We start from the raw sequence: 20,425 nt of genomic DNA, 5'->3' as shown, positions 1-20,425 counted from the left end.
CTCTCCTCTCACCTCCCCCTTCCCCAGCCTCTCTCTCCCGGCACGCGCAGCTTTCCCGGACCCCGCGCAAGCGCACGCCTCAGCCCTGCTGCGAAAGGGCGGGGGTAGAGAGCCTCCAGCCGCCGGGAAATACCCCGAATAACCCGAGGCTGGCAGGGACTGTGGCCACAGGGGTGGGGGAAGGAAGATAATGCCAGTGGAGCGTCCCGAAAAATCCAAGAAAAGCGGGGGTTGGCTATCTGGAGATTGAGAGAAGAGTAAGTAAAAGAATCTAACATTTTCTGAAGGCAAATTATGCTTCAGGCACCTATCCTAGGCACCCTCATAACCCTGTGAATTCGACATTTTTACCTTACTCCACTTTGCAAATGAAAAACCTGAGGCTCAAAGAGGTAAACTTACTCGAGATCACACAGGTAGCTAGCAAATGATGATATTCCCAAACCCATTCTTTTTCTACTGGCAGGGTAAAGAAAGAGAGAGGAAAAAAAAATTAGGGGGTGAAATGGGAAAGTCTGGTAAAGAGAGCCCACAGACCCTAATCCCCACCGCCCTCTTGGTCCCTCTCCCCGCCCCTTCCTTCCTGTCCCACTAGTTTAACTTCTCTCCCCAGTGGCTATACCTCAGAAACCTGTGTAGCCAGAGATGGGGACGCAACCCGCAGAGCAGGTGGGAGTGGGGGTTGGGGGGAAGGGTCATAGAGAGGGAGGGTAAGGCAAAGGGATGGGATTCTCCACCTGGTAACAAGCTTCTGCCATGCTTTGACCTATCCAGGTTATCTGGAGCCATCTGGGACCTGGGACCTTCCAGATAGATGGGGCTGGTGATGTGAGGCTGAAGTTGGGGAATGGGACTGGGCTGAGGGGAAGGGTGAGCTGAACCTGGGGGTCTGATGTTGCAACAGGGACCAGGAAACCTGAGGCCCAACCCTTGAGATTCCCCCTGTCATGAGCAGTTCAGTGCACCTGTACTGGAGGTTAGAGGTGGGGTCGGCAGGGGAGAAAGGAAAAGACTTTGCGACCCTCTCCACACCATGCCTGGAGTCCAGGGAGGGACCAGCTCTGAGGCAAAGCCTGCATGTGGGTGTTCTTCCAGGAGAGGGCGCTGCAAACAGACCGGAACCTCCAGATTTATTGATAATAGAAACCCTGACCTAAGGAGAGCACAAATGCTTCACATCCATTATCTTCCTTATTTCAAACAACTTTGCCACTTGGGCTGGTCAGGATTTCTAATCTCCACATTGTATATTAGGCAACTGAAATCCAGAAAGTCAAGGTCATCCAGAAAGCTGGATGCAGAGACAGGAGGGGTGCAGTGGAAGCCGAGGCCTGTTGGAGGGTGTGTTAGGAAGAGTTCAGAGAACAGTTTGTATCTTCTCCCTCTGTACTGTTGTCACACAGCAGCCCCCAGCTTGGAAGGTATGTGTGGGAGGGGGAGGTGTGTGGGAAGATGTCTCATAAGGTCCCTCTCATTCTGACCTCCCCAGGTCTCCTGGGGCCCCTACTCTGGGGAGGATGAGGAGGCATACTCTGCGGAACCGTTGCCAGAGCTCTGCTACAAGGCGGATGTCCAGGCCTTCAGTAGGGCCTTCCAACCCAGTGTCTCCCTGGTGGTGGCTGCACTGGGTCTGGCTGGCAATGGCCTGGTCTTGGCCACGCACCTGGCCGCCCGTCGGGCTGTCCGATCGCCCACCTCCGCCCACCTGCTCCAGCTGGCCCTGGCCGACCTTTTGCTGGCCCTAACCCTGCCCTTCGCTGCAGCAGGGGCTCTGCAGGGCTGGAGTCTGGGAAGTGCCACCTGCCGCGCCATCTCCGGCCTCTACTCAGCCTCCTTCCACGCCGGCTTCCTGTTCCTGGCCTGTATCAGCGCCGACCGCTACGTGGCCATCACGCGGGCTCTCCCCGCAGGACCGAGGCCCTCTGCTCCGGGCCGCGCGCACATGGTCTCAGCCATCGTGTGGCTGCTGTCGCTGCTCCTGGCGTTGCCTGCTCTCCTTTTCAGCCAGGACGGGCAGCGGGAAGGCCAGCGGCGCTGCCGGCTCGTCTTCCCCGAGGGTCTCACGCAGACGGTGAAGGGGGCAAGCGCCGTGGCGCAGGTGGTCCTGGGCTTCGCGCTGCCGCTGGGCGTCATGGCCGCCTGCTACGCGCTCCTGGGCCGCACGCTGCTGGCCGCCAGGGGGCCGGAGCGCCGGCGTGCGCTGCGCGTCGTTGTGGCCCTGGTGGCGGCCTTCGTGGTGCTGCAGCTGCCCTACAGCCTCGCCCTGCTCCTCGATACGGCGGACCTGTTAGCTGCCCGCGAGCGGAGCTGCCCTGCCAGCAAGCGCAAGGACCTGGCGCTGCTGGTCACCGGAGGGCTGGCCCTGGCCCGCTGCGGCCTCAACCCCGTGCTCTACGCCTTTTTGGGCCTGCGCTTCCGCCAGGACCTGCGGAGGCTGCTGCGGGGTGGGAGCTGCAGCCCAGGGCCTCACCCCCGCGGCCGCTGCCCCCGCCGGCCCCGCCTCTCTTCCTGTTCGGCTCCTACTGAGACCCACAGTGTCTCCTCCTGGGGCGACTAGGGCTGCGAATCAAGGAGGGGAGGACGGGATTCCAGGGAGGGTAGTGGGAAAGGGGAGTGGCGGGGGGGGGGTACTGAGACGGAGGTAGGGACCTAAAGGAATTGCTTCTGTACTTTGCCACATTAAATTGATAACATGGAAATGAGATGCAACCCAACAACTGTTACTATTTTTGAGTCACCAACTTGGAAGTGATTTGTAGCAGGGCAGAACTGGTGCGTTCCCCCTCCCCTTTCAACTCGCTTGGTTCCGAGTGGAAGGCGCTGAGAGTCTGGGTGGGGGTGTGCAGAGCTGCTGAGCCTGAAGCTCTAGGCACTGTCACTCCCTCCACCTTCACCTGGTCTCTTCGAACAAGATGTGAGGTGGGAAAGCTGCCAAGGAGGGGAGGGCTGGGGTTCCTCTTAAAGTAGCCCAAGGAAGAGCTTTCTAACAACTACAGTGCTATCCAGTAATGGCTGCCTTAGCAAGTACGGAGTTCCTGGCCTCCGGAATGTTCAGGCCAAGGCTGTTGGGGACTGTGCGTGCCTGTGCATGGTGTGGTGATAGGTATTGACAATGCCCAGGAGATTCCAGTTTTGGATAGGGTCTTGGATTAGATTATCACTTTACAATCTCTTCTAAGATTCTGTGGCGGGAAAAAAAAAAGGAAAAAAGGTAATTTAAAAAGTTGAGTTGGAGTTTTTCACCTTGGAGAAAAAACAAGGAGAGAATGCCAATTTGAAAATTTCCAGAGTCGTTATCATGGGCGTGGTGGGGGTGGGGGTGACTGCTGTTCTCCATCTTCCCTGGGGACAGGGTCAGAGGAAATGTGCTGAGCCTGCCGGAAAGAGAGAGGTTAGACATCGGAAAGAACTTTCCTGCAGGCAAGGGCCTGGGATCCAGACAGGGAAGAGAGTATATGGTTCGAATGTCTCCGTCTCGAGGAAATCTCAGTGCTGGCCACTGTCATCTGGGGCGAGGGCAAGGCCGGGACGGCCTCTGACGGTCGCATGGATTCCTGGTCTTTGTTTTACACAAGCACGGTAGGCAGGATGGTGTTCACGTGCGACAACTCTTGCAGTTTAATATCCGGTCAGCAAAGCTGCCCGGACCACTCCAGCCTGGAGTCTGGGGACCCCGAGCAAGAAGGGCGGGGCGTGGCGGGGAGGTCTCAAGGGAGGCGCTGGCCCGACGTCCCCGCCCTGTCCCGCCCCGCCCAGCGCTGGCTAGCTTTCCTTCCTAGAGCCTCCTGCGGTAGAGACCAAAAGCCACCGCCACCAGGGGACAGAATCCAGGGAAGGCCCGGAGATGGCGCCGATCCTCCAAAGGTCCTACAAGCCAGCCACTGGGGGCCAACCTGGAACCCTCCACCGGAGACCGCGGGAATCGCCGCTGAGTCAGCAACGCACGCGCGCGCCCGCTGTCGCCCTGGCCCCGCCCCGTCCGCGGCCCCGCCCCGCCCGGTCGGTTTAGCGCCTCGCTTAACCCCTTCAGACACAGGACCTCAGGCTATAGTCCCCGAGAGGCCTCCACTCTCTTCGAAGACCGTAGAATTCCCTTGAATCTTAAATCACTCTCCCCACTGAAGTTCAGTGAGCTGTGCGCTCGAAATTAGGTTTAATTTCCGACCTGGGTCTGCACTTCCCCGACTCTGCCTCAGCTTCTGCACCTTAAAAAGGAGGTGACTGTAGACCAAAGAATTGGACTACTCCATCCAGGGGCGGAGGGCCGCCTCCAGGGCTGTGCCTGGCGCAGGTAGCTAAAGATCGTTCCTTTCTCAGGGACCCCGAGACGAGACAGGGGTTCAGAGAGCCGCAGTCGGGGCCTTCCTCTATGCCCCATGCCCTTCGTTCTCCAATGCTCCCTCTCGAGAGGGTTTTCAATCTGCTGGTTGGTGAGCCAAGAGTTAAAACAAGGGCATGAAGGCGGGCTTCCGTGACATCACCAGCACTCCGCGTCCGACCTCGGGGACGGGGGCGTGGCTGACATCGCACCGCCCCCTCCCTCTTTATTCCTCAGCTCCTCCCCGCTGTCACCAAGCCAGGGGCACATGATGCAACCCGCCGCGGTTTCAGTGGCCTGATTGGTGGCCGCGCCCGGCGCCAGGCACAGGGATTGGGCAGGGGAGACTGTGACGAAAACTGCACCCTGCCCTGTAAAGAAGGGAGGAGAGAAAGAGAGGGAAAGGGGGGGGGGGGCCCTCGGAGGGGAGGGGGCTGGGGAGGCGGGGTCCCGGCGCTGTGCTCGCGCCCCTAGCGCGCCAGTCCCGGGGCTGCAGGGAGCGCAGCGCGCGCGGCCCGGGCCCCGGCCACCGGACACCCTACCGGACACGACCCTCCCTGGAGCTTGGACAACTGCCCACCTCGGACATTGCACCGGACACTGCCCCCCACAGGGCTGGACACTACAACGGACACTACTTCCCAGCTCCGGACATTGCTCCCCCCCACCCAGCCTTGGACGCTTTCCCCCTCCCCCTCCGGGGGCCCAGACACCGAGCCCCCCGCAGGCTCTAGCAAGCGACCCCTTGCAGCCCAGCGCCAGACACTGCCTCCTCCTAGTCCCCCTCTCCCTTCCCCTCCTCCCGCCGCATCATTCCCCCGCTGGGGTCGGAGCCCCGCCAGTTTCTCCGACCCCCTGCAGCTCGGCCCGGCTGCCCGCGCCCCCATCCCCCGGCTGCTCGCCCGGATGCCTCTCCCCGGGGGATTGTGGTGGCTCCTCTGCTGCCGTCGAGGCTTTACTCTTCTGCACCGGGACTACGGGGACGGCGAGCTTAGCGGGGACGGGGACGAGGACGAGGACGAGGAGACCTTTGAGCTGCGGACCCCGAGTCCAGCGGGCGGCGGGAGGGTAAGTCCCTGGGGGTTTGGAGCCTTGTCTCAATCCCTCTCACTACAAGCGGCCGTCACGTCTGATCCTGCTCCAGACTCCAGCCAAACGCCATGCTCTGGGCAGACGGGGACGTGGGAGAGGTTTTTGCCTGGGGGGCCAGGAGCCCCTGGGAGCTCAAGGAGCAGCCCTACTCGGGATGTGCCTGTGGGCCTCGCGCCGCATGCTGGGCGCTGTCCACCTGCTAGGGGCCCTGAGGCAGGGGAGGCGTCACGCGTGGCCCAACCTGGCCCTGCCTCTCCCTTCCCCGCCGGGCCCGCGTCCCATCCCGTCTCCTTCCGCCTCCGCCAGCGCCGAGGAATGTGGCGAGGCCGGCTGGGCGGCTCGGACGCCTGGGTCCGCTCCGCTCCCAGTTCGTGAGCGCTGAGTGCTGGGGCCAGATGCCGGAGCTCCCGTCGCGGGGACCTGGGAGAGGGGGAGAAGGCATCCTCAGATTGGGGTCCGTGGCAGGGACCCCACGGAGAGGGAGCTGGGGGCCACAACTCTTCGAGGACCCCTCGTCATTACCCTACCACTCAAGACAGAACTCTCGGCCCTCCCTGGTGAGGCTCCTGGGGAATCCCTGAGGGGATGGTGAGGGACACTTGGCTCCTAGGTTTTGTGGACTCTCCCCGTGGGGAAACTGAGGCTCGATTGGTCTGGAAGACCTCCATACCCTGAGGTCCCCTCCGGAGTCCCCTGCACACCGGCAACCAGACTCCCGTGTGCTATGGCTTGGGTCAGCTCCCATCCCCCGCTCAGGGGTCCCCAGCAGGCCCTGGCTCGGTGCCCGGGTGGGGCGGGCTGCGCCGCTGGGGCCGGCGCCAGCACCTGGCGGAGGCGGAGGGCGGATAAATATAGAGGGGGGTGGAGGGAGGGAAGCAGGGGACTGCGATTAGGAGAGTTGGACTAAGAGAGTGGTCAGCACCTGCCCCCACGGCGGTGTGGCTAAGAACTCCTCTTGGACCATCCAGAAAGGTGGGTCTGCGTCCCAGGAAGGCACAGGACCCAGGCATCCCCAAGCTTCCAGCCTGGGCTGGGTCAGTTCTGTGAACCACGGCTCTGTGAACCACGCCATTGCCTCCCTCATGCTCCACCTCCACTCCCCTCCCCCGAGCTTGGGGACAGGTGTCCCTGCCCCCTCCCCCACCTCCCCCTCCTGGCTTTAGCAGTCTGGGCGCAATGGGACGATGGCATAGTTCCTGCCTGACCAGGCTCCTGGACGGGATTTTGGCCTCTCTCAGGCCCCATTCTCCTGTTGAAGTTCCAGGGCAGGAGGTAGAAGGGCAAAATCCTGAACTGTACCTCTCCTGGAGAGCGTGTGCCATTTTTCTGCGTGCTCTTCCAGAGCCCCAGCAAAGGGGGAGGGTCTCTGCTTACCATTAAGTCTCAGGAGTGTCTGTGGGAGGGCATAAGAAGTTCTTGAAGAAAGCCCTATACTGAAAAAGTCCCACTTCCCTTCATCCAGCTCTGTGCCCACCACCTGCCTGTGTGCCAGCCAATGAAGGGGAAATGAGGAGGAGGGGGTGACTTCCAACAAAAAGGAGTTTCGTCCACCTCTTCCTTTTCAAAGATGGGGAAGCTAGGGCCCAAAGACTGAGAGGATCTGTGAAGGTTCCACAGCCAGTGATTCGAGTTAGTGGTCAGACTGTTACTAGAATCCAGGTCTCCCCACTGGACTCCCTGCACAGTGCTCTTTCCAGCTATCCCGCCCTGATTTAAATCTTCAAAGGGAAACAGAGACAACGCGGGAGCCTTGACTTCTTAGCTGGGGCTGTTCTGTAGAGACTGGCAGAAGGGGCTTCCTCGTGGCATCAGCTCTTTCCCATGATCACGACCCTACTCCTTGATCCCTCAATTCCCCCGAGCAGCTCTCTCCTGGGGGCAGAAGCCACGGGCATCCCGCGATGACGGCTCTGATCCTGAGGGCTGCTTCTCTGTTTCCCCAGGGCCCCCTGGACGTGACGCTGACTCAGCCGGTGAGGAGTGCGCAGGTCTCAGACAGGTGAGCTCGGCCCCTGCGTCTTAGGATATGAAGTCCCCCCCCAAGCCTGTTCCCCGGACCCCAATCCTCGCAGTCTGCCCTCCCGCAGTTGTGCAATAAGGGAGAGGCCTTACGCCGGACGCTGTGGTTTGGCCGGGGTCCCGGGGGGGGGCGGTCCGACTGGGGGCGCGGGGAGAAAGGGGGGGTCTGGGCTATTTCTGGTGCGAGGTCAGAACGGCCCAGCGGTTCCCACAGCCTGGGGGAGGGGTGTCCAGGCCCGGAGCAGCCTCCCCTCGCGGTCTGGGGAGCCCCGACTGAAGAGCCCCCTGGAGGCGGGGTGCTGGACCGACAGCCTCGCCCAATCCTCCCTCCCCTCTGGCCCAGGCTGCAGAGCTGGGAGGAGACGCGGAGCCTCATCCCGGAGAAGGGGCCGCCCGAGGAGGACCCAGACGTCGTCGTGAAAGGTGGGGACCCACCTCAAGCACTCTGGAAGTCCCAATCCCAACCCTCCAGGGGATAACGTCTTCTCTTGCTCATCCCCTTTTTCTCCCTCCCCTCCCCCCAGGTTGGCTGTACGGAGAGCCTCGCGGAGGAGGGGCTCGGCCCTGGTTGCCCCCGCGCCGGGCCTGGTTCGTGCTCACCCGGGACTCTCTGGACCAATTCAGTAGCAGCGGGAAGGGGGCGCGGCGCCTCAGGAGCCTCGTGCTCACCAGCTTGTGCTCGGTGACCGGCCCGGAGCGCCGTCCCAAGGAGACCGGTGAGGCTTCACAGGGGGTTCTTGTACCTCCCTGCTATCGCCCCGTCCGGCCCTGATTGCCCTCCATGGCCTCTCTTTCCCCAGGTCTGTGGTCAGTCACCGTGTCTGGCCGGAAGCACAGCGTCCGGCTTTGCTCCCCGCGCCAGGCAGAGGCGGAACGCTGGGGTCTGGCGCTGCGAGAAGTGATCGCCTCCAAGGCGCCCCTGGAGACCCCTACCCAGCTGCTGCTGAGGGACATTCAGGTGTGACAGAGAGGACTTCATGGAGAAAGAGAAGGGTGGCGGACCCAGAAGCCTCCTGAGTTTGTGGGGAGCCCCTTTTTCCATCCTTGTGACTCCTTCCCTGATTCTAGGAGAGTTGTGGGGACCCGGAAGCCGTGGCCCTTATTTACCGACGGAATCCAATCCTGAGGCACACCAGTGGGGCCTTGTATGCTCCACTCCTGCCCCTGCCCTACGGGGTCAGCGCCCCAGGTGAGTGGTGGCATGGCTCCAGTCCTTTGGATGGGGAATCTGAATGCCTCACTTGACAGGGACTTAGAAGTCCAAAGGGGCCTGAGCCCCTCACTTATCAAAGGGCTGAGAATGGACGCTGGCTGGATTGATACCTAGGGTGGAGGAGAGGGAAGCCAGCACAGGAAAAAATGCCCCCTTTGACCACCTTGTCTGTGGATCTCCTTCTGACTACTGGTATTCCTTCATGAGTTTTTACACTCTATTTTTCTTTATGCTCTTTAGACCCCGGCATACTATGTTTTCAACTGCTGGAAAAGCCAGCACTGTGGGGAATGGGCTGGCCTCATCCGGCTATACCTCTTCCCTAAAAGGAATAGTGAGAGTCCAGGTCCTAAAAGTAGAAGATTAAGGGGAGCTGGGAGAAGAGCCCTTGTTTTCTGACTCCCAGTCCAGCCTGCTTTCTGGCCCATGGTGATGGGCTTTTAGTGCCCAGTTGCAGAATCTGGGGTTTGAACCTGTGTCCTTTAGTCAACCCCTGGAGCTCACTAACTCAGAGAGCAGCCCTAGTGGCTCCCCCGGGGGAGGTGCCTGGGAGGCTCTGTGGGGACCACTGCTTTCCCTTCACTCTTCCTGTCGTTCGTACTCTCCCCTCCTTGCCACCCCCTGTCCCTTTACACTCCCTCTGACCTTTCCCTGGTTCATGCCTTCCTTTCAGGGCCCAGCTCTGTGTCCCCTCTCCAAACCGTCCCTCCACCCCCACCCTCCCCGCAGGTCCGGGCTACGCACCCTTGCGCGAGGAGGCGGTGCGGCTGTTCCTGGCGCTGCAGGCGCTGGAGGGGGCGCGGCGCCCCGGGCCCCTGATGCAGGGTGTGCTCCAAACCTGCCGGGACCTGCCCGCGCTCCGCGACGAGCTCTTCCTGCAGCTGGCTAAGCAGACCTCGGGCCCCGCAGGCCCTCCCGGGCCCCCAGCTACCCAAGACCCTGCGGCCCTTCGGTACTGGCAGCTCCTCACCTGTATGAGCTGCACCTTCCGGCCGGGGGGAGCTGTCCGCGGGCACCTTCTGGGGCATCTGGAGAGGTGAGAGGGGAGGGCTGGGGTAAGGACAAGGCAAGGGAGCTGCAGGCCCGGGAGAGAATGGCAGGCCTTGCCAAACTGGCGGTTGGAGAACTTAGACCCAGAGAGAGAAAGAGACTTGAACGCTGCTAATATGCTCAGGGTCTTTGTGGGAATTACGAGATCAAATCCCACTTTCCGGCAGAAGGATTGCAAAAGGCGCCCCCCTTGAGGCAGAGGAATTGCTAAGGGCTGCTTTTCCTCTGGGCTGAGGCAGTCTAGCCAGCGCTTCTAAGTTGCAGAGCGGAATGGGGCTGGATTTTGGATTTCAGCGCAGAAGATCATGGAGAGACTTTGGCAAGCGGGAGGACGCGGTTAGGAGAGAGCTGTAGGAGCCTTAGAAAGTAATTGAGCTCCACGCAGTGCTCCAAGGGTAGAGAGCGGGTCGTTAGGTCCAAGCAACTTAGAGTTGGAGGGGTGGGAATCCGTGAGAGGAAAGAAACGATACAACAAGAAGGCGAGAGGGATGGGGAGAAGGAAAGCTCTCTGAGCACTAACCCTCGGGTTTTCTCTAACCCAGGACGGAGCAGGCGCTCCCGGACACGGAACTGGCGGAGTACGCGCGCTTCATCAGGAAAGCGCTGGGCCGGACGCGCGGCCGCGAGCTGGTGCCTTCGCTGGCAGAGATTTCGGCGCTGAGCCAACGGCAGGAGCTCTTATGCACCGTGCACTGTCCCGGGGCTGGTGCCTGTCCTGTGGCCATAGACTCCCACACCACGGCGGGCGAGGTACGGCCAGAAAAGACCCCTGAAACCTCAACCCGTCCTCCCAGCTTCCCATGCCCGGCCGTCCTGGTGCCTGGGCCCTAGGTTTGCCCACGTCTAAGATCCATCATTTGCGTAAGGCGTGTGTGTGGCGGGACCGGGAGACCTGAAAGAGTTCGCCAGTTGGCAAGACCCCAGCGCGGTGTGATTTCCCCCTCATGCCTCCTCCCCTCCAGGTTGCTCGAGAGCTGGTGGGACGGCTGGGCTTGGCCCGGAGCCGCAACGCTTTCGCGCTGTATGAGCAGCGAGGGGCCCAGGAGCGAGCCCTGGCCGGGGGTACTCTCGTGGCCGACGTGCTCACCAGGTTTGAGAAGTAAATGTCCAGCCCCAGCCCCGCTCTCCGGTAACCCATCTGCACAGAGGGGCCCTGACCGCGGGCGGTTCGCTGTCAGATTTCCAGGCGTCCCAAACGTCTGGCCCCGCCCCCAGCATGGCCCCGCTCCCCCCACCCCCGCCCGCCGTGGCGGACGCCTTGGAGGGGGTCTCTCTTCTGCGTGGCATCGAGTCCTCCTCTCTTCTGCAGTTTGGCGGTGGAGGAAGCCGGGCTGGACGACTCCCCGGACTCTGGTTGGAGACTGTGTCTGCGTCTTCACGGGCCCCTGCACCCTGAGGGTCTGTCCCCAGACGGTCACGAACTGCCTTTCCTCTTTGAGCAGGTGAGCATCTCCAGCGTTCACTGCCCCCCCCCAAAAGACACCCCCCCCCCAGCCTGGACCCCTCGCTTTCCGGGCCGTCACATTTAACCGTTATGGCAACCTCGCGGGAGGCTTTACTCGAACCCAGACGTCAGACTTTGCACCCCCTGGTGTGCTCGCCGCCACTCCCGCGCTGACACCCCGTGCCTCCTCCTAGGCTCACGCTCTGCTACTGCGCGGCCGGCCGCCCCCGCCCGACGACACGCTGCGCGCCCTGGCGGCGCTGCGTCTGCAGAGCCTGCACCGAGACTTCTCCCCGAGGGCGCCCCTGCCGCGCCTGGATCGCCTGCTGCCGCCCTCTGCCCCGCCGCGGGACGACCCTCCCCGCCCCGTCCCCCGGCCTCCCCCCTCCGCCGCCCTGCTGGCCGGGGCGATCTGGAGCCCGGGCCTGGCCAAGAGGCGGGCGGAGCGGACCCGGCGCGGCGGCGGGGCAGGCGGCCCGGCGGGAAGCGCGGCCCGCGAGGGAGGAGGTGGCGCGGGCACGGCGGCTGCTGTGCTGGGCAGCTGGAAGCGGCTACGGGGCATGGGCCGAGCTGAGGCCATGGCTGCCTACCTGGCCCTGGCGGCGCAGTGTCCAGGGTTCGGCGCTGCTCGGTATGACGTTCTGGAGCTGAGCACGGTGAGGGGGAGAAGGGAGAGGGGACTCTGGCGGCCCAAGCCCTACACCTCTGCCCCAGAGCCACAGGCCCCACTGTGGGTCATCTCACTCCCCACACCCAGCACAGCTGACCCTCTCAAACCCCAGGAGTCACTGGCCCTTGGGGTCTCCCCTCTCCAGAGGCGTCAGCCCTTCCACACATGCCGTGTGAATCACAGAGGGGACCAGGACACTCCTGCTCACAGCTGTCTCCCCACACCAAAAATAATGCTGCAGGGTCCCCTACGTCCACCCTGACTCTACCCATCTGTCCCTAGGAGCCTGGTGGGGGCACTCCACAGAAGCTATGCCTGGGCTTGGGAGCCAAGGCCATGTCCTTCTCCCGGCCGGGTGAGACAGAGCCCATCCACAGTGTCAGCTATGGCCACGTGGCCGCCTGCCAGCTAATGGGCCCCCACACCCTAGCACTGAGGGTGGGAGAGAGCCAGCTCGTCCTGCAGAGTCCCCAGGTGAGTGGGAAGAGGGTGTGGAAGGAGGAAGGAAGGGAAAGGATGTTAAGAAACATTTTATTAATGCTGAGCCAGGTACAGGTCTAGTCACTGGGGATCCAGCAGTGATCAAAGATAAGCTCAAGGCACTTACATTAGGGCAGGAGGTCAGACACTAAATAAGGAATCAGAAACTATCTAAGACAGTAATAGATGCTACCAAGGGAAGGGTGGTGTGACACGAAGTGACTGGAAGGGGTCATAACATTAGGTAGAACAGTCAGGAAGGGATACTGGAAGTGACATTTAGGCTAGCCACAGGAAGATCTGGGGAAACAGCATCCCAGGTAGAGGATATCACAGGTGGAAAGGCTCTGAGAGGACAACAGCATTTAGAGAAGCAGAAAGACACAAGTGTGACTGGCACATAGTGAGGGAGAGCGTGGTGGTGAGGAGGGAAAAGTTGCGGGGAGGGGGGCAGCTCTCAGAAGGCCCTGGTGAGGAGCCTGGGCAAAGGATGAGACAAAGGAGAACCCAGTGACCCCTACCGCCCTTTGACCTCTGCCCTCTCTTAGGTGGAAGAGATCATGCAGCTGGTGAATGCCTACTTGCCCAATCCCTCCCCTGAGAGGCCTTGCAGCAGCCCTTCTCCTCCATGCCAAGACCTGCCAGACACCTCCCCTCCCAGCCAGCACCCGGGCCTGGACGAGCCCCAGGGACAGTCTGGCTGTTTAGGGCAGCTGCAGGACTGAGCCTGCCAAGAGGTCACGACCTCCCTTCTGCCTCCAGCCTGGACCTGGACTGCTCTGAGATTTGAGGGAACCATGGACCCTTTTGGCCCTGCAGGGACAGGGCACACCCCACACCCAAGGGCTGTAATGGGTGCCGATGATTTTCTAGTTTGTTTCTTAATTTATTTGTAGAAGAGAAGCGAAAAAAATCCTTATTTACACAAACCCTTCCTGTGGGAGTGTTGTCGGTGGGACCAGTTAGAGCCCCATAACTCAGCGCTCCACCCCCCTGGGGACGCCCACACTCTGAGCTTTTACCAGCACTGAGGGGAGTCTGGACACCACAGAGCTCCACCCTCCTTGACCTTCTGGATTTAACCTCCTCCTAGCCAGCAGGCTGCCACAGGGTGCTGGGTGGGGCAGGCAACAGGGCAGTTTGGGAAGCTGGCAATTACTCACACTCACTTCTCCATTGAGCAGCACAGGGGTGGCCTCCTGGCGTCCCTGAGGCCGGAAGGCAGTGAGTCATCAAGACTGGCACTACCCAGTTCCTACCCCGGTGTCCAGCATCTGGGCCCTCGTTGGGTCCATGTCGGTGTGCCTACTGCTTTGGGTCTGGAATGGAGAGAAGCTTGGGACAGGATCAGACCCAAGAGCTTCTCTGGCACAGATAAACGCCTTATCAGGATGGGCTCAGCCCTACTCCTGAGTTCTGTTCCTGCTTTATCAAGCTAGGTTGAATTGGGTTGCGTTCCTAGGGATCTGATAGCCTTGGGCGCTGGGAATCCAGAGTCCCAGGTTTCCTGACCTGCTCAGTATGCTGCAGGCCCTCCTTCACTAGCCTCCACAGCCTACTCCCTGAGTGGAAGAGTCTGGGGCAGTACTGATCCACCCCGGGGGCAGAAGCTCAGGCACCGAGGACAGGGCAGACCTCAGTAACCCTCAGGGCTGACTCAGGTAGAGTGGCCTGGTTCTAGGCAAGGTATGCCAATGGAAACAGTGACCACATTGACACCCGGATTAGTGGTAAGAAGCTACAGCAGGTAAAGGACACATGCCTGGGAACTGGGAGGGAACATGGGTCATCCCCCCATATTCACACTCTGACTATATGCACAACAAAGCTTTATCACTTTATTAGAGATAACAAGCATATCAAGGGTCAGGGCAGAGAAGGGAGGAAGGAGGACCAGCGTCTGGGATGGAGATGATTCTAGAAAGGTTTTAGCTGAGAGGAATCCATGTCACAGGGACCAGGCATTATGGGGACTGTGCTTACTGTCCAGGGGAAGTGGTGGCAAGGAAGTCACTGCTCCTGAGTGCCCCAGGAGATGTAGTCTGGCCGCGTGGCTGCGTGGTACTCGTCGATGAGTTCCTGCACCACCTCCCTGGACGTGTCCAGCTCGTCGAAGTTCTCCTTGAAGATGTCCTCCTTGCGGAACTGCTCCAGGAAGGCCTCCCGTTTCCGCAGCTTGTCATACTGCTGGCAGGAACTTTCAAAGAGCTGAAAGAGATAGAAATCTCCAGGATGGGAACCCGTGCAAGATAAGGGTCTGGAATGGAATGGGGCAGAATGATAAGAGTGGCTAGTGGAACAGACTGGTCAGTGAAGCCCAGGAGATTAGGCTCACCGAGGAGATGCTGGTGTGGTTGGCCATCATGAGCCCACTGACCCGGTGGGCCGAAGGCAGGTAGGGAGACTTCCTTGACAGGGCCACCTGGATGCTGGCAGGGCCCCAGGGGATGAAGTTGGCCAGCTTCCGTTCCCGGATCCTCTGCAGACTCTTGTGGACCTGGGGGGAGGGGTGCACACAGCAGTGGTGGTGGTAGCCTCTCCTCTACCCCTGCGGGGCCCGGGGGTGGCACGAAGGGGCCTCACCTACCTGGGTGGGGTCCACCTCCCCCTGGATGATGTTGAGGATGGCGATGTAGCAGTGATTGGTCTGGCGATCCCGGCCCGTGGACACCATCACGTTCTTGGGCTGCAGCAGCCGCCTCATGACATCCAGGACCGTGGTCTTCCTCACGCTGGCCACCTGAGGGGACAGTGGGCCACAGGGCCCGGGCCCGCACTCAGGCCACCGTCCAATACCTCAGCCCTGTCTGACTCGGGCTAGTGTGGTTTCTTGGGGAAGGGTCTCGAGATCCAGGTCTACACTGAGCCTCTGCTGTGGGACTGAGTCCTCCTCAGCTCGGCAAGGTCATGGCCCTGTGCAGGAGCGTTCGCAGACCCCACAGAGCCCGGGCCCTGCGGGGAGGGAGCCAGAGGCACAGGGGAGAAGAGAGCGGGTCAGCGTGGAGTTGGATGGTCTATGCCGGTCCTGGAGCACAGAGCCTCTGGGGGCCGCAAGGGGCAGCTCCTGGGGCAGCAGGGGGACAGAAAGGTGAGGGCAGGGCCTGCCGCGACTGCTCCTACCGACTGGTCCGTGGTAAGCGGGGTGTAGCCCGTCATGAGGAAATGGAGTCGAGGAGTGGGAATGAGCGAGGCGATGAGGCCGATGAGGTCGTTGTTCATGTAGCCGGGGTAAGCGCAGGGTGGTGGTGCTGGCTGACATGATGGTGGACACCTGGGGATAGGAGTGTGTGCCGTGGGCCTTGGCCCCATGGAGGGATGGGGTTCCCTTCCCAAGGCAGACCCCAGCAAGGAGGGGTTCCAGCCCAGAGAGTCCAGGAGTGGGGGCTCACCAGCTGGTTGATCTGGGAGAAGGATGGGTTCTGGATGTGCAGGCGGTCTGTGGCGATCCGGTTCAGGGCTGTGTTGTCCAACACCACCTGGGGGGGACAGAAGAGGGTCACAGCACCTTTTTGAGGAAAAAGGGGGCAGGGAGATAAGTTATTAGCTTAGCGGGGCGTCTGGATGGCTCAGTGGGTTAAGCCTCTGCCTTCGGCTCAGGTCATGATCTCAGGGTCCTGGGATCAAGCCCCACATCAGGCTCTCTGCTCAGTAGGGAGCCCGCTTCTCCCCTCTCTCTCTGCCCACCTCTCTGCCTACTTGTGATCTCTCTCTGTCAAATAAATAAATAAATAAAATCTTTAAAAAAAAAAGTTATTAGCTTAGCCCCCTCTAAACTCCAAAACCAGGGTGTAGGTGTGTTGACATAAAAAAGGAAACTACTGGGGCGCCTGGGTGGCTCAGTGGTTAAAGCCTCTGCCTTCGGCTCAGGTCATGATCTCAGGGTCCTGGGATCGAGTCCCGCATCGGGCTCTCTGCTCAGCAGGGAGCCTGCCTCCTCCTCCTGTCTCTCTCTGCCTGCCTCTCTACCTACTTGTGATCTGTCTGTAAAAAAAAAAAAAAAAGGAAACTACTGTCTCAGGGGCATCACCAGAAACTTTTCTATCATCCAGTAAACAAATGTGATTATCCCCACATGCCATGCACGTGCCTGGCTCTGTAGATACCATGGGGGATAAAACAGGCATGGTCTGTCCTCCTCACAGAAAAGTATAGTTACAGCCTGAAATATGCACAAAGGAATTTGATCGTGAATGGGTGGTCAGGGGAAGTCTGACTCCAAAAGTTACCCTTGGGCTGAGAATTTAAGCATGAGTAGGCATTAAACAGGCTAAATGGGGACATATATCAGGCAGTATACATGTTCTTGAGAGTCCTGCTGCCTAAAGGGACTATAACCAACTTGGAGTCAACTCATTTCATAATTTGGGCCACTGGGAATGGCTTTGTTGGTCCTCTGTTCTCTAGGCAGGGACTTGGGAAGGGCAGGGTGTCCATGTCTCACAGGTTTGAAGAGGTGGACCAGAGCCCCCCACTCCCTTTTCCAGTGCTCACCACACAATCTGCATTCTGGGTCAACCTCTTGAGTGTGAGCAGTGAGTTGTAGGGCTGGACCACCACATCGCTCATCTCATCCTGGTTGGGAAACACTGAATACGTTTGCACCAGCTTCTTGGGGTACCTGGGGGCAAAGAGGGAAAGGGGAATGTGACACAGTGAACTGGAAGGACTCCCATCACTGCCCATCTTGGTCTTCTCTAGAGCTTACACGACCATTCCTTTCCAAGTGCCACCAAGCCCTTGGTACAAAAGGGGGGCAAGGGCAGAATTGAGTGGTCAGAGCCCGGGAGCCAAAAAGAATAAACCTAAAGCATCAAACCCATCAAACCCTTAAGGTCCCTCTTCTCCCTAGGCAAACCCCTTCCTGGGAGTTCTTCCTTCCAAGACATTCCCTGGATGGCCAGGCTCCGTTCCTACCAATGACTCAAAGTGACAGTGCCAGACTTTCCAGTCCAAGAGAAAAAAATCAATAAAAAGGAAAGACCCTACCCACGGAACCAGGGCTAATGCCCTGTCCCCCAACACAGGCTTACCTGTCATTCAGTCGTTCGAGAAGGTAGGATCCCAGGCCAGAACCCGTCCCCCCAGCAATGGAGTGACACAGCACAAAGCCCTGCATGGGAAGGGATGGAGAGGCAGTCTCCAGGGATGTGGGGCAGAGGCTCCAGGCTTGTCTCATTCCCAACTCCCAACATACTCATGTCTCAAGGCTTCTTCTGTGTCTATCCAGGCTGACACTCCTTGGGAAGGAAGACTCATGCCTAAGGAGCTGATGCCATCCAGATGAGGATCTCCTTGAGGACAAGTACTGTACCTTATTTACCTTGATACCTCCCATAGGATACTCAAAAGATTAGTTTTTAATAGAATTGCCCCCATCACACCACCTGTTCAGGAACATCCTGACCTTTCCCAGCACTTTTCAGCCTTGTTTTCCATTCAGCGGGGGCGGAGCCTCACCTCTAAGCTGTCACTTCCATCTGCTTCTCGGTCTATGATGTCAAAAATGTCTTCATGGATTTTCTCACCCTGTAGAGAAAGACATGAGAGGAAGGGTGAGGATGAGGGTTCTGGGGAGTATCTCTTTTCAGCACCAAGAACTCTACCCTGGGACACCACTGCCACCCTCAAGCAGAGTCTCAGCCATGACCCTCAACCCCAAAAAAGCTACTTTGCAAATGACTTGCATCTGCCTAAACCTTTCCCTGGCTGTCCCTCTTGTCAGGTTATTCCGCTGTCTCTTATTTATTGTCAGTCTGATCTAGTCAAATCCCCAGGATGCCTGAGCCTGCCTTGCCCTGGGGAGGGAACATCGGGGGTTTAGGGGATGGTCACCCAGATACCTGCGAGAATCCACTGGCCCAGTTGTTGCCAGCTCCTCCTCCATGCTCCGACAGGTAGATGTTCTCTGGGTTGTAGAGCTTCGCATAGGGGGAGTTGAGGATGGAGTGGATCACCCGGGGCTCCAGGTCCAGCAGCACCGCCCTGGGGATGTAGTGCTCATCGTCTGCCTGCCAAGGGGCATCCAGCAAGGGGGTACAATCAGCTAAGGCCCAGCCCTCCATCCTCCCAGCTCTGGCTCCTGCCTGCCCTCCCTCCTCAAGCCTCCCGCCCTGGTTCCTCTGCCCAGCGGGTTTCCCGGTACCAGGCCCCTGCCCTTCCCTCAGACCCCCTGGCCAAGTCGCTGGGGGCACCTGGTAGAAAAAGACGTCCTTGCGGTCAGTGCCCTCGGTGGCGAACTCCTCCACGATGCCCTCGGGGCTGATACCATGCTCGGCGCACAGCTGTTTCCAGAACTCGAACCCAACTGGGGGTGGGGAGAGATGCCTGAGTCACTAGTCGTAAGGCCTCAGGCGCCCAGAGTCAGGCTCAGAGGCTGTCACACTCAGAGGCTGCACCCAAGACACCTGGTCTGGGAGCTGTCACAGCCCAGGTGCGGCTCTCCAGCTGGGGCGTGTTTGTCATGCGCAATAGGGCACGGGGTTCATGGCAGGGAAAGGGGGACTGGAGGATGCCAAGCACTGGGAAGGACCCGAAGGGGCAAAACCGGAAACTGGAGGGTCCCGGTGCTCGCTCGCTCACTCTGGTTGCCGCACTGGCCCAGCTGCAAAGTGATGATCTCCCGGGGCATGGCTCTTCAGACGTGGGCGCGCCAGCCCTGCCCCGCGGGAGTCACGGCGGAGACGAACGCCTGGCAGCCGGGCTCGCAGGACGTGCGGAGCGCGCGCTCTCTTCGTCTTTTGACGCGACTGCTCGGTCTGCGCGTGTGCAGTGCAGGCCTCCCCGCTGCCGCCGGGCCGGGGAGCCCAACCTGAACATCATTTCCCCCACAGCACTTACAGCTGGAATTCGGCACAGGCGCAGTGTGAGGCCACGCCCCCTTCTGCTCGCCCACCCCAGCTCCGCGCCTGCGCGGTGAGACTCGCTGGGGCTGCGGGGGCGATGACCCGGGTGTGGGGGCGGGGAGGGGCGGTTCAGGAGGACCCAGTCAGCTGGGCGTCGCCGGTAGGTGAGTCGGCTGGTGGCTCTTTTGGACAGAGGGGCTGGATTCAAGCCAGTCTTTTTTCAATGTCTATTTTTAAGTTAAATATACCTAACACAAAATTTATTTTAATCATCTTCAAGTGTACAGTTCTGTGGCATAACGACTGTTCTGCCACCGTCACTGTCCTTCATCCCCAGAACCTTGTCACCCTCCCAAACTGAAACCCTGTACCATTAAATAGTAACTCTCCATCCTCATTCCCATCAACAGCCTACTTTCTGTCTCTGTGATTTTGACCAGGCATCTTTTATAAGTGGTATTTTATAGTATTTGCCATTTCGTGTCTAGCTTATTTCACTTAGCATAATGTTCTCGGGGTAACTTCGTGTTGTAGCAGTGTCAGAATTTCATTCCTTTTTAAAGGATGTATAATATTCCATCGCATGTATATACCACGTTTTGTGTTTATCCATTTATCTGTAGATGAATGTAGAAGCCCCAGGGTTGCTTCCACCTATTGGCTATTGTGAATAATTCTGCCATGAACATGGTTGTGCAAATAAGTTTGAGTCCCTGCTTTCAGTTGTTCATTATTCTGAGTAGACACCCAAGAGCAGAATTGCTGGATGATATGGTGATTCTATGTTTACGTTTTTGAGGAATTGCTGCACCATTTTCTATAGTGGCAGCACTATTTTGCTTTCCCACCCGCAGTGCATAAGGTTCTAAGTTCTCCACATCCTTGCCAACACTTGTTACTTTCTATTTTTTTTGTTTTGTTTTGTTTTATAATAGCTATCTTAACGAGTGTGAAGTGGTATCTCATTGTGGTTTTATTTTTTTAAATTCTCTTAAAGATTATTTATTTGAGAGAGAGAGAGAGCAGGACCGGGAGGAGCAGAGAGCGAGGGAGAGAGAGAATCTCAAGCAGACTCCCTAATGAGTGCAGAGCCCAAAATAGGGCTGGATCCCATGGCCCTGAGATCAAGACCTCAGCCAAAATCAAGAGCTGAACGCTTAACCCACTGAGCCACCCAGGTGCCCCTCTGTTTTATTTTAAGTTACAGATAAGTTTTGGAAGGCCTGGGTGGCTCAGTCCATTAAACATCTGCCTTTGGCTCAGGTCATGATCCCAGTGTCCTGGGATTGAGCCCCGC

At 59.1% G+C, this 20,425-nt stretch overlaps 3 protein-coding genes across 4 annotated transcripts; 2 read left to right on the top strand and 1 right to left on the bottom strand.

Annotated features, from left to right (window-relative positions):
- The first annotated feature begins 645 nt into the window (after positions 1 to 645).
- On the top strand, positions 646 to 2,557 carry LOC111151810 (C-C motif chemokine receptor 10). The gene is made up of 2 exons (XM_022510025.1): positions 646 to 669; positions 1,490 to 2,557. Exons 1-2 carry the CDS (start codon positions 646 to 648, stop codon positions 2,555 to 2,557), a joined length of 1,092 nt encoding a protein of 363 aa, XP_022365733.1.
- Positions 2,558 to 5,091: 2,534 nt separating this feature from the next.
- On the top strand, positions 5,092 to 13,677 carry LOC111151549 (pleckstrin homology, MyTH4 and FERM domain containing H3). 2 transcript variants are annotated; one of them, XM_022509614.1, is made up of 13 exons: positions 5,092 to 5,386; positions 7,354 to 7,409; positions 7,773 to 7,852; positions 7,954 to 8,145; positions 8,230 to 8,387; positions 8,498 to 8,618; positions 9,372 to 9,678; positions 10,235 to 10,442; positions 10,655 to 10,791; positions 11,002 to 11,134; positions 11,331 to 11,792; positions 12,089 to 12,280; positions 12,835 to 13,677. In XM_022509614.1, exons 1-13 carry the CDS (start codon positions 5,225 to 5,227, stop codon positions 13,009 to 13,011), a joined length of 2,385 nt encoding a protein of 794 aa, XP_022365322.1. In that variant the 5' UTR covers positions 5,092 to 5,224; the 3' UTR covers positions 13,012 to 13,677. The 2 variants fall into 2 exon arrangements, with proteins under 2 accessions (XP_022365322.1, XP_022365321.1); XM_022509613.1 differs by lacking the exon at positions 5,092 to 5,386 and adding an exon at positions 5,746 to 5,967.
- Positions 13,678 to 14,106: 429 nt separating this feature from the next.
- Positions 14,107 to 19,052, bottom strand: LOC111151366 (tubulin gamma-2 chain-like). Its single transcript, XM_022509339.1, is given in 12 exon segments — positions 14,107 to 14,494; positions 14,622 to 14,783; positions 14,874 to 15,026; positions 15,407 to 15,517; positions 15,519 to 15,557; positions 15,676 to 15,762; positions 16,778 to 16,904; positions 17,317 to 17,396; positions 17,744 to 17,812; positions 18,127 to 18,294; positions 18,478 to 18,590; positions 18,866 to 19,052. Coding segments are annotated over 12 exon segments (1,356 nt in total). The 5' UTR covers positions 18,915 to 19,052; the 3' UTR covers positions 14,107 to 14,296.
- Positions 19,053 to 20,425: the final 1,373 nt, after the last annotated feature.

This window comes from Enhydra lutris, unplaced genomic scaffold, assembly GCF_002288905.1.
Source record: "Enhydra lutris kenyoni isolate GAN:26980312 unplaced genomic scaffold, ASM228890v2 scaffoldscaffold26, whole genome shotgun sequence".
NCBI classification, from domain to species: Eukaryota; Metazoa; Chordata; class Mammalia; order Carnivora; family Mustelidae; genus Enhydra; species Enhydra lutris.
This window is presented reverse-complemented; position numbering and strand designations above follow the sequence as displayed.